Genomic DNA, 13672 nt, shown 5'->3' with positions numbered 1-13672 from the left:
AGCACAATTTCTCAGAACAAAATCCATGCATCATCACCACCATCATCATCATCTTTATTTATATGCCACCTTTGTCCCAGAATGGGACTCAAAAGGGCTTCCAGGACAACATTTGCTCAAAAATGAGATATTTTGCATCATCCTTTAAATATCAACGAATGTTGATAACAGTTTAAAAATGGCAAACATGGGTCATAATTGAGTGGGTTATAAGGAATGCAGCAAAGGAGTAGCTCCCATATGCAAAACACACATACTTGCTTAATGTCTACAGGACAAAATTAGGGTTAGTGGCACAGTTCACCATGAACAACCCCCACCTCTCTTCTGCTTGCCCACATTCCAAGACACACCCTAGGGTGCGTCTACACAGTAAAAATAATACAGTTTGACACCACTTTAACTGCCATGGCAGTTATTTATAATTTTATGAGGCACCAGCACTCCTTGTCAGACAAGGCTATAAACCTTGTAAAACTACAAATCCTAGGATTCCATAGGATGGAGCTACAGCACTTAAAACACTGGTGTCAAACTGCATTATTTTCTAGTGTAGATGCACTCCAGTTTTAAAACCGCCCAGCTTATTTGGAGTAGGAAAGCATAGCGGGCAGTGGTGGCTCTGGCAGAAGTTTCTTCAAAGGTGGGAGAGATCAGACCTCCACCCGACACAAAACATGGACAAGCTGGGAAGCTTCTTATTTAGTTTAAAAAGAATCATAGAGGGAAATGGATAAGCCATGGGGCCTTTTGGGTGTTGGCTGGCTCACAAGCCTTCCCCTCTTCTTGAAATATTCCCAGGTGTTTTTTTTAAAATGCCAGTGTTTTTACAATGATGTGGATTTCCTGTGGAATACAGAAGAAAACAAAGTTTTGTTCTGAGCAGATAGGTTTTAAGTTTGTAGTTATACTATCAAGAGAAGTGTGCAAAGGAAGACTTGCTTATTTAAAATGTTTTAATCCTTTTTCGATTGCTGGGTGGTGTCCGACACATAGTCATAGCAGGAATGCAACAATAAGAAATGATTAGTAGAAATCTATAAAAATCATTTATACCAGTTTTTAAAAATAATTTTCTTTTGCCCATAACAAGATTATAAAATGGGCATCATCTGGAAAATCTCTCCCTCTTGTTGCTCAATACATTACTCTGATAATGAAAACAGTGTTGTTCCAGGCATCCATATTTGAACTCATAGTTGTTCGGTTTGATAAGTCTAGACTAAAACAGTTAATAGAACGACCGAACAGGAAAACTGGATAAATTACTAAGCATTGAGTATTGGGGCAATGAGATATAAAATTCAATTGGCTTTAAGGAATCTTTGCTTTATGATGACCCACAAATCCTCAGGTCACAGTGTGCAGGCTTTGAACTACAACTGTTATTTTATATGGCAATAGCTTTGGCCATTGGGAGCGAAGTTATTCCTGTAAATGGTTTTGAAGAGATGACATCAAATGGCACAAGTTATTTCCTGTCTAAGATCCAACACTGACTGAATGTGTTCAGAAATGCAGTTATAGAGAATATGGTATATTATTTAGAATTTTTGCAAAGATGAAGAGGGGAAATCTGAACAAAAGCACTGCGATTTAATTATAAGTACACTGTGGTGAGTTTTCTGCAGCAACATATATGTTCATTAGTGAGAATCATGACTTTCTAAAATTCCTGTTTCCTGGGTTTTAGAAGAGAAGGGGAAATGCCTTTTTAAAAAATGATTCCTTTCTTTGTAGCAAAGTTCTGCCTGGAGCTGAACTTGAAAAATAGATGAGACGGGCTCATGATTAATGACCTTTTCTGTTTCTTTCCTTCTCTTCTTCTCTAGGAGACTTCTGGGCATTATAACCAAAAAGGACGTGTTAAGGCACATGGCTCAAATGGCAAATCAAGATCCTGAATCCATCATGTTTAACTAGGTTGGTCCCAGAGGACAGGCAAGAATCTAAACTTTGAAGGGACCTTTTCTGGACTAATAGAAAGGGATTTTGTACAGTACTTCATTTTTTCCCCTGAAAAGCAAAGATTTACATAAACAGAAGCATATCAAGGACAGAACCAAAGGAAAATTGTGACAGAAATGCAAGAGTACAGTGAAGTTGGGCAGAAGAGTTAAGCTGCAGGTGTTAAATCATTTCCCTGGAGTGAGACTTGGGCTATGTACTACTATTGACATGGACACTTGGTAAATTCTCTCCATCCCCATGTTCCATTTGTGGTAGTATTAAGCAGCAATTTCCTCCTAAATCGTCACATTGTTGCTTTCCTCATCTCCATGATGGGTCATTGGAAAACTGATGAGAAAGAAAAACTTCACTATGCTACAGCCTAAAATCAAAATGATATTGTTTGGAGAGCAGGAAACTCATAAATGGGATTGATCCCAACAGAGTTATATATAGGTATTGAGCAAGTTAATTAACTGCTTGGCTGGTGCATGCAGAGATATAATATAGTTTGTATAGATTAATACTGGAAGCATGGAGGATCACCAACTTGATAAGGAGACATGGGAAAATAGGAAGCATATTTATAAATACAGTTTAATAGCAAGTATAAAATATTGTGTTAAAAACTACTGGTTACCAGCCATGTTTTTTCTTAATTCACACGTATTTATTTATTGGATTATGCACAAAGTATTTTCAAGACGTGTATGATTTTATGAAGAAATGTGTTGTTTTTGACTATTTTTGTAGAAGTTAAGAGACAACGTAGAATCAAATCTGTGTGTCAGTTAACTTTTATATTTCAAAAAGTTGTATTTTTGCTTTTAGATGCTCAGTTTCTTTGCAGATCTCAAGATCATTTTTCACATCATAAAATCACCATGCAATGATTTATGCCATTTATTCATGATGAACCTTTCTTTTTAGTGGGTCTGCCATGTATTAAGATCTGAAATACACTAAATCCTGGAAGTTTATCATATGATATCACAGTGACTGTTTACAAGTGACTTGTAAAAGTTGAACCATGGCCACATTACTTTGTCAAAAATGACCTTGAATAATTTTGCAAATTAACTTTGGTCCCTCCTCCTTAATAACATGCATCAAAGTGACTAGTGCTGATTTCTTCTCTATGCAAGTGTTACATTATATTTGGTTTCACTTCACATTATAAAATAATGTGTAAATCACTTATCTGTAGAATGATGCACCTCAGTATCAAGTCTTGTTAATTTCTTATTCTACTAGTTGAAAATGGTTTGCACTGGCTTGAAAGTCCTCTGACACTAATATGAAAAATATGCTATTTATGTTAGAGCAAGAGATAATCTTTATATTGCTTCTACTGGGGATAAGAATTATATGAGAAATTAGTGTCTTTGTAGAAAGATAGAAGTTTTTTAAATTTATTTATCATATTCAGTTCTTATCATTTGTTTGTAGAAGAATGTGACACAAAAGGATGTGCTCAGGTATAACTCTCATGTGCTTGCGATACTAGAGGCACTGGGCAGTATTAGGCAGCTTTGCAAAGTGCTAATATAGAACACTTGGATTTAAGTGTAGCTCCGCTAAAACCGATGCATATGCCAGTTTAAAAGGTTTGTGGATTAACTTGCTCACAGATGTATTAACATGATATCTGCTGCCTTTGTGGATGAGCTGTGTACAGTGCCAAATGATTATCCAACAGCGACATGACCTCCATGCATGGTAATCATGAAGATCATCTTCAGGAAACATAAGGCCTAAGTATTCAGCCAATAGTTCTCTTTGGTAATTTTTAGATATGGACAAATATATTTTTCAGGACTGAATGGCTGTTCCTTACCATTCTAGACACACCCGCTATGAATTTCCATTCCCCCTGCCCCAAGACACAAGTTTCCTCACTACTTCAGGTAACATAGTTACCATCAGTGTTGTGTCTTCCTAATTTACAATACTACAACTCAATAGAAGTTATCTATAATGGCAGTACCCCTGACCCCTACCCAAATGATCAAAATTCAGCAAACCTTCTAAAAGACACACAGGGGATAAACAGTTCTGTGAAAGTAGTGGAAAGTAGTGGCTTGCCTGACCATGCCACAATGCATCCATTCTTATAACACGTTATAATGCTATTTTATTCTTATAAAGCTATTTTAAATTCTTTCTCTATCTTATACCATTTTTGCCTCTCCAAGTAAAATTTTCTGAAAGCCAGACGGATCACTCTGTATAGCATGTAGGACTGAGTATGGAAAAATTAAATAATAACATATGGCATAACAGCCCCAGACATTAAGTACAGGAAGAGGAAATCTGAAGCTGAGATTAATCTGATAAATGCTCAGTTTCAAAATGTCGCTTGTGAGAGTGAGGTATGATATAATAATCAAAGGGGTGTTGATCTGTGGGTTCCTTTAAAAAGTCTTCATTTTCTAACCCATCATTATATTACAAAAAGGCAAACTATCAGTTCTTTATCTACATAGATTTATACTGTTCTCATCAACATAAAAGAACTCTTGGAGTAGCCATGAAAAAAGCCTTAGAAATTTGGGGCTTCATGTGTTATAATGCTTTAATAACATCCTCAAAGTTGAGACAAAATAATTTGGTTGTATGTTGGGAAATGATCACAAAAGAATTATCATCATATTTTCAAGTTGCTCCTCAAGGTGGGCCGCCCAGCTTGATTAAATTCTCATTTCTGAATGCCATGGTGGCAAGTGGCTCTCATGTCAGTGTGGCAGTGAATCTTGTCTTCAGTTTTTCAGTCTAGCTATTAGATAATCTATCCCAGATTTTAGCTCCAGTATAGCCAAAATTTATCCCCAACGTATGTTCAGCACTAGGGACACATCAAGTGACATTCAGGATAAACCTGGGGTGGATTCACCACTCCAGTGTCACTGCTTAAATATATTTTTCCACTTGTAAAACTAGGATAGGGAGGGTGCAACTTGGAGAAGAAGCTCCCAACCTTTGTTTTTCACCCTCCCCCAAGCCCCCTGACTTTTTTGGGGGGGGGGATTTTTCAGTGTACTTAGCATGAAAAACACCAAGCCACCACATAACAAACAAACAAACAAACAAACAAACACAAACAGGCGTTAGCATACAAAAAAAATCAAACTGGACATGATGTTACAGCGGGCCCACCATATTGATGGTCTAGCAGTCAGTGGATTTGACTGCCTGCAGATAAGCACAGTCCATATTATTTAATGGCAGTACGTACACATAGATGCACTGATGTGGATACAGGCATGTTGCTGACCATTAAATAATCTGGAACTTGAGCATCAATGTTTTTTTTTTCTATTTTGGGGGTGGGGGTCCTGGAACCGAACCCCTGCTAGACTGAAAGACCAAAGACAAGATTCACTGCCCACTGACATGGTAGCCACTTGCCACCATGGTATTCAGAAATAAGAATTTGGAAGGGTTCATTGTATGTTGCTAGTGGTCATACCCAGAGAGGTTCTGTGGTCCCCTTAGGAGCTTATGGGGAGGGATGACTCTCACCTTTCATATGGTTGCCTGGTCCTGACATAAAAGAAAGATGGACAGAGGCATCCTGTTGTCAGTTTACATAAGCAGGTAAAAGTTCACATACTAGACTTTCAAAAAGCAAACTTTGATTTTGCTATTTTATATAAAGAACACCATTTTACTACACCGTTATATATAAAGGGACTTTAGCATCCATGGATTTTGGTATTATGGAGGGGGGGGTCTGGAACAAAACCCTAGCAAATACCAAGGACCACTGTATGTTGAATTTTTCAGATTTGCCTTTCATATACTGGACAAGAAATTTAAATATAAAATTTCAATTTTTTTAATCCTTAACTTTGAAACCTTAATTTAGGTCAGTTGCCATCTTTTGCTTATCTCGATATTGGCAGACTTCAGTTATGAGTCATAGCTATCAGATAGTTAAATCCTAATTATCATTGCATATTATCTCTTAACTAACCCTCTCAATTAAAAATGCCACTTCATTTAGATGTTAGATTATAATTGTGGCAATAGTATCAAAATTGTGACTAAGTAGAAATCATAAATATGAACATTATGGTTAGGTACCTTTTTTGTATAAATGGTCACTTAATCATAATGTTGACAATATTGCCATATTGTAACTTGTCCTCTTACTTTACCAAGATCAGCATTCATGGGAGAAGGAGGTCCATTCTTTCAATGAATAGAATATGGTTGAATAATGTTTCCATCAGGTTTGGAGGGTTTGGTCCTGTTCAAGTTACTTAGCTAAGTATAAGCTGATACAGGATTCCATCCATCATAATCACCACCACCCCATCTTTTCCCCAGCCTCTGGGACTCAAGGCAGGTTGCAAAGGTTTAAACAGATAAGTATGGTCACACACTACAGATTATTATATGTGAGATGTTACATGTGAGTTGTCAGATATCACATGCTTTAATCAAGTATATTTGCTTGACATATAATGAAGTGAGACATTTGACATAAAAATTCGCAAGGAAAATTTGTTCTCAGATGTGTGGGTGAAATCAGCTGTAATATTGCAGAAAAAAATAATAATGTCTGGATTGATAATATGGCCTAAATCCAGTTATGAGTACCACCAGAGCAGATTCAGTGAGTAAATGGAAATTGCATCAGTGTTGATTTAGCATTTTCCAATTGCTTTAGAAGGTCTACTCTAGTGGAGGTGAACAGTTGGATTTAGGCACCTGATTAATTTACCAAGGAACAGATGAATGTGTTGTGTTTTGTTTTTTGGTGGGTTTGTCTTGCAAACAGGAACAATGCTTTACTGGTTCACAAATGAGATGCAGTTTTCAGAGTTTGCCTATCCAGTGGCTTTTCCTACTTGAGACTTTGCCTCTACAGACAAAATATAGAAAGGCTAGGAGCATGGGTGAGTCACTCATCTATGCTCTCACCACCTTTATTTTTGCACGTAGACATAAGATTGACTGCTAAGTGACCCTTAAAGATTGTCAACATTAGACATGCAGTTCAATGGAATATTTGAAAAGGTTAAGAAAATCCTTTTGCAGAAGTCCTTTCCACAGTTACCAGCAAGTGTTTCTTTTTAAAATGGTATATTATTCCATAGCAGACTGCAAGAGTTATTGGAAGGACTCCAGAAGATAGAGATCTAAACTTCATTTATTTCATTGATTCAGTAGAACAAAAAGGTATTTTTCACTGAGTGTGGTTGACTTAAGAATAAAGTTGGTCAGATAAAAGTGTAATATTTATTTAATGCCAATACAATGCATTAAACATTTTTTAATCTATGGAAATTAAATTATGTCAGACCAGATGGGTGAATAAACATTTGATAGCAACTGATGGAACAAAAACCCAGTATGAAGTTTGTATTGTGCATATGTTTTCGATATGTAACTGAGAAAGTGTAAGATTTTACTTTTCAGTGATGCAACAGAATGCACAGGCATGAATTACTTAATGCCGAGACTTGTTTATTAGAAAGAAAACTATATAATAAAAGTAATGCATTTTTGTACAAAAATTGGTGAAAATCAGCCCCAAATTCATTAAGTAAAATAGAACAACCTTTTCAGACTTTTTTTTAAAAAACAAAAGTTTTGGAAAATAATGAGCTTAATGCAAGTCCAGCAGATGAAAGGATCTTCACGGATCCATGACCATATATTCTTCGAAAAATGAGCACAAAAATCTTGGGTGCACCAGACCTTTATGAAGAGTAGGAGGTCTGTACTGTATCCCGGCCCTTTCTTCTCTCTTTTGTGGAAAAATGCTAACTCCGAGCAGAGTTTGGGAGAAAGCATGGTGGTCTGTAGCTGACAGCTATATTGCACATGTTTCTGTGGGCTGGGTAAAGCTACATCTTTTGGTAGTTGCCTGTGGCCTGGCTTGGATCAAACCTCAGTTCTTCCTTAGATTTACTTTTAACAAATAATGGGTCCTAATCTCAGTGGCATCACTAGGGTTGGTGTCACCCCAATGCTGGCACACCCTTGCAGCACCCCTCTGCCAGCCAGGCCCCATCTGCCTTGGTGGGAGTGGGGCTCTGCCACCCAGCACCCTTTTCCAGGACTGTCAGAGCTGCTAGATGAGTGGCAGAAGGAGATGACTTGTTTTCTCACCCGGCCAGCAAATGTGTTAGGTGGCAGTGACAGCCCCTTCTCACTAGCAGTCACTGGTGGGGGTGTGCTGCAACCTAGCATCCTTTTCCAGGTCTGGCTTGGCTGCTGGGCGAATGGGAGAGGGATGTGACTCACTTTCCCTTCTGGCCAGCAGACCTGGAAGGCTGCACCTTCTCACCAGTGGCTGCTGGTGGGAGTGGGCTTCTACTGCCACCTGGCACTCTTTTCTGGGTTTGTGACAGCTGCTAAACAAGCAGGGGAGAGAGGCAATGTGTTTTCCCACCCAGCCACCAGGCCCACAAGACCTGGAAATCCTTCCCACCAGTGACTGCTGGTGGAGATGGGCTGCCACTGCCACCTAACACATTTGTCCTACTTGGCCAGCAGCCCCACCAGACTCAGAAAGAGCTGCTGGGGGGCAGCCCCACCAGTAGCTGCAGTTGATGGATGGTAGAGGAACCCTGACTGGCACAAAGGACAGGCAGGGGGGTTTCAAGAGTGATCAATCCACTGGGTATTCACCCTGCTCTGAGATGTCACCTGCTGTGGTCTACACACCCAGCACCACCCTAGTGTTGCCCCTGTCTAATCCAGCAAGGCTGAAGACTCTGTCATAGGACATAAGTACTGGCAATGTCTTCCAGGTCAGGAAGAATACATGCAAAAAAGTGCCTGAAAAAGCAATATCAATATGCAGGACTTTCTGAATTGTGTTCTTGTCTGGGTTTGATATGTATGTATCTTCTTATTGCATGGTAAGCACATTCATAGTTGCTTCAGATGGTCTGTCTAGTAAGAGGCCTCAAGTGATCACCTGTCTTGTGAGAGGTCTTCCTCTGCACCACTGCCTACAGGAAAAGCTGATTATTCACTTGGATTACTCACTTAGTTTATTGAGTCTGGGAATTCCATGTCAACAACATAAGCCAGTTGAAGCTTAATGATGCCTTTATGTGCAATGGGCCATCATTCACTTTTCTACTGTAAATGTTTGAGTAAGAGATGGCCACACCAACCCAACTTTTACAAATCCTACAACTTCTGCTCATGATTACTGATTTTCACTGCCAGTCTTTGCCATGGGCTTGATCTTCTTTCTCCAGCTTGTCTTCCCCACCATGTGTTCCTGTGCCATGTTTTTTTTTCTGTTGCCTTTACATTTTATATACACTACTTCTATGCTCCTTTTACCTCATTTCTCCCCCTAAAAGTAAAGCAATTAATGTGTGTTTGTGTAAGTACCTTGAAGCCACCTGTCAACTTATGGAAACCCCATGAACTTCATAGGATTTCTTTAGGTGAGGAATACTCAGGTTGTTTGTCCAGTGCATTCTTCTGAAACATAGCACCTGTTATCCATTTGTGGTCTCCCATCCAAGTACTAACCAGGGTTGATTTTGCTTAGCTTCTAAGATCTGAAAGGATCTTTAGAGTATTTAGACAATTAATACTCTCATCTAAATTCTTTTTTGCCACACAGGGTCAGGCTCTTTTATTTCTTCTCTGAGAAGTAGGTAGTCTCAAAAAATTATGGTGTACATAATGTATACCATACATTATATAAAAGGGCATATATAAATCATTGCTTCCCAGCAATCCAAATGGAGAAAAAAGAATATGATTACAGCGTCCCTGAGATGCATGATGTCTTTAGTTCTGGACTTTGGTGTACATTACTAACCAACATAAAAACTCATTCCAGGGGGGCAGGAGGCTTAATATATAATTTTTACATTTGTTTCCTTGTTCTTTCTTATATGTGCTCCCCACTCTCCTCTCCATTTATTCCACCACTGGTGGGCTGGTGGTTATGAAGTTCAGACATGACTAAAAGCAAAGAAAGGTAGACAAGAAATCATGGAGCAGTTGTATTCCTTCCCAGGCCAGAAGGAGTTAATACAATAGCTTTTCATGGCACTCTTGTCAATGGTTTCATTTCACCCTGGGGGAGAAAAAGAAATTCTGAAGAAGAAAATAATGTTAGCAGAGAAAGACAGCACCTTGTGGGGGATTTCCAAGAAGTCTCTAGCTTACACAGCAATATGTAGAATTTATGTACGATCAATCGTTTGTTATGGAAACACATATTTTAAAGATTAAATAGCCCATCCTAATCCAAACAGAGTTGGCTAAAAGCTCAGGGAAATGTTGTTTGGGGGGGGGGGGTAGAGAACAGAAAAATAAGTAGTCATCCTTCAGGCTTCTTAATAGTGTAGATACAGCCAGCTCCTGTAAGTGTGGTGGGAAATCACTTTCTTCTGTCAAGCATCTTTGCCATTGTCCAAATGCTTTTGACACCCTCCAGAGGCAACTCATGTTTATGTCATTTTCTGACAAATGCCTGTGAAAGGAATGTGTCTCCATAACACATCAGGATGGAATTTTAAAATGCTGGGCAGATTGAGAGTGCATCATGGGGCCAGAGGAACATTACTTGTTTCCCAAAATATTCCATGTTTTGCAATGCTCCAATTAGGAATCCATAATTTCTGCCAATATAAGTCACCACGCTAATTTGGGTGGGCTGTGGAACAGAATACAGGGGAGGCCACACCTCATTTCATGTTATACTTGAGCGGTTGAGTAATGCATTTGGGAATATGTCAGTGAGAATTAACAATTACAACATTGTGAAATACCCTGGAAGGCCATAGAAACCGTACCATGGACTATAACCAGTTGAAGTAATAAGGGTAGTGAAGGGTTTGGGCTGATCACAGTGAAATTTCATACTTCAGAGGTCAGCCACACAAAAAAGGCACTACATATCCTCAGGACATCTTACTAATATTCAAAGCCCTTGCAATTTACCCTCTTTCCCAAAGTGAGGGGTGAAATGACTTGTAAGGGAGTAAGTGAATGAGTCTAAGGCTAGCAGGTAGGTCTTAGCATTCCCAACAATCTACATTTTGCTGACATCTCATTAGGAAGGGAGGAAACCTTTGGTGCATGTGTGTGTTTGTGTGTGTAAAAACTTACATGAGGTTATCGTGTAGATATGATTACACTTACCATCCTAAATAAAAAAACTACAGTCAGCATCCTCTTTTGAATAAGCAATTTTTGGGTTTTCCACACAAGATCTATTTTGTTAAAGCTATCTTCCCATGCAAAACTGATACCTTCCAAGTGTCGAATTTGTTTGAATTGGTGAGCCAAACCTTCACTTTCTCATTCCTCCTTTTTTTAAAAAAAGGAATGAATGAATTATATGTCTTGAGTACTCATCCTTTATGATTTTGTGGGATATAAGTGGGAAACATCAGCCTTCCTATATAAGAAAGCAACTAGAATAATTCTGTATCTTCCTAATGTAGAGATTGTTTTCTGTTTCTACAAGGAAATATCCTGGCAACTGGCCACAGTTAAGATTCCTTTTTATTGTACTCTGGATTCCATCTCGTGATTTCTATTCATGGTAGGCTGTAAACCTATATCAACTTCCATGTAAAGTGATGTTTCGTGGAACTAAGCACACACACACACACACACACACACACACACACACACACACATCTTTGTCTACATAAATCCTACCTGTTGTGAGAAACAGCAGCCATAGTATAAAGTTCACCCAGAGACGATAAAAATATTTACCACAGGAAACTGAAACTGTTGCAATGGGCAGTCAAGAAACCATTCTCTGGACTGGTTGGAGTTGGTAGGGAAAAAATAATAGCAAAAAGCAGAAGAGAAGAAAGGGGTAAAAAAAAAAGTCTAGAGAAATAGAGGAAATAAAAATATAGAGCTCCTGGAAATGGAGAACCAATTAAGAGCATTGGCTAAAGGACAGTATGATACAGCTTGGATAAGGTATCTGGCTAAGTTAGCTGGATGCATTTATCCACATAATAATAATAATAATAATAATAATAATAATAATAATAATAAATCCTACAACTCATGTAGTGCATGCATATATGCATGCACATTAAACAATGTTTCTGTACAAAACATGATGTACTTCCATCTGAATACCTTCCATGTCAACCAGTCATAATTTTATTGCAACCAGCAAACACCCATTATACCAATATATCACAAACATCACCTTTGGCCTTTTCTCACAAGCGTATGGCCAAAGCCAAGAATTTAGCAGTTTTGAAGTTACATATTTGTTATAATCTCTCAATGGAAAGTACAACTTTTCCAGAGGTGACCACTCTGTCACTCTAGTCAACAGTATTGGAATAATGACTATAGAGTTTATTACATGTAATTTTCACGCCGACCTGGGCATGGGACGGGATCGGGCTGGAATGGGTTAAAATTGATTTTACCACACACAAAATTGCTGTTGCGCTGCCTCCCAACCATCACCCATCCTCAGCAGTGGCTCTGGCAGCCGATTTTGGTACTATGGAAAATTACATGTGGTAAACTCCAATGTTTTAATAATAATAATAATAATAATAATAATAATAATAATACTTTATTTATATACTGCTTTTCCAGTAGATCAAAGTGCTTTACAGGTACAGTCTATATATATATATATATATAAAACAAAATGGGGAATATCCTCCACAATTAAGTACTTAAAAAAGCAAACACAATTTTCCTTAGGGGTACCCTGGATACACCCCATCAAATCTGCCAGGAGAAGAACTTTTGCCCATGCAAAAACCAAACTCATTTTAGTGGAGGGTTTATCAGTCAGATATTTTGGAAGATTAAAGGAAGAAGGGGCAAAATGCACATATAATTTGTTTGATAAACAACTTGCTATTTCAGACATTCAGGGTTGCAGTTCAGTCTTTGAGGCTTTGTAGCAAGGTTATCTTTGCTATATTGTAACCCAAGGTCAATAAGAAAGGGACTGAAAACTTCACAAAAAATATTATATTTTGTTTCCAGGAGACAGGGCCCATTTCCTCAAAGACATAAAATATAAATTCTGATGTCTGCATAAATATTACTTTATCTGGTAGAATAGAGCAAGCTTAAGAGCTTCATTTTTTACCAAGTCCCAGTTCGGTACAAAATGCTGACATTTTAGTGGAAACCGTGACAGAAAGAGTCTTTCCAAAAATATTTTTGACTCTTTCTATTGGATCTAATTTGACTATAGCCTCCTTTTAAATTGATGTATTTTTAACTGATATCTTTTTGATATTGTCTGTCTGTTCATTGTTATTGTCTCCGGCCCCAATCCATGGAGAGAGGTGGGGAAGAAATAAGCGTTGTTGTTATTATTATTAGAATGAGATAGCAATGTATAGAAGTTTATTGTTAAAAGCTAAACGCTGTTATTATTATTAACCACATTTAGGGTTGCCATAACTGTCTACCTCCAGACCGGGACAAATGTAAAAAATATAGGACAAATGTAGGACAAAATTTAGCCCGAAATGTAGGACATATTTTGTAAATGGAGGACACGAACAACTAAAACACAAAAAATTAATGAATTCAAAAAGTATTAATATAAATGCATACTTCTTAGGCATGTTCAAAATGGAGGACATTTTGACAGTCTTCCTGGAATCTGGATAGAAGTTTGGGATGTAGCTTTGTGTGGTGGACTAGGACTCTGGAGATCAGGGTTCATTTCCCTGCCTATTGGGTGACCTCAAGCTCAAGCAAGTCACACTCTCTC

General features: G+C 38.2%; 2 protein-coding genes across 4 annotated transcripts in view; both read left to right on the top strand.

Annotated features, from left to right (window-relative positions):
• Positions 1–4955, top strand: part of CLCN4 (chloride voltage-gated channel 4) — a 50917-nt gene extending 45962 nt beyond the window's left edge. For both annotated transcript variants that reach the window (XM_042457762.1, XM_042457763.1), the window contains exon 12: positions 1833–4955. In XM_042457762.1, coding sequence (XP_042313696.1) covers positions 1833–1923 — 91 coding nt within the window. In that variant the 3' untranslated portion in view covers positions 1924–4955. The remainder of the gene's footprint in view (positions 1–1832) is intronic.
• Positions 1–13672, top strand: part of LOC121925521 (protein WWC3-like) — a 529629-nt gene that overhangs the window by 138591 nt on the left and 377366 nt on the right. The window lies entirely within an intron of this gene.

Source organism: Sceloporus undulatus, chromosome 3 (assembly GCF_019175285.1).
Source record: "Sceloporus undulatus isolate JIND9_A2432 ecotype Alabama chromosome 3, SceUnd_v1.1, whole genome shotgun sequence".
Taxonomy (NCBI): Eukaryota; Metazoa; Chordata; class Lepidosauria; order Squamata; family Phrynosomatidae; genus Sceloporus; species Sceloporus undulatus.
The sequence above is the reverse complement of the archived record's forward strand: the minus strand, read 5'-3'. Positions and strand labels throughout refer to the sequence as shown.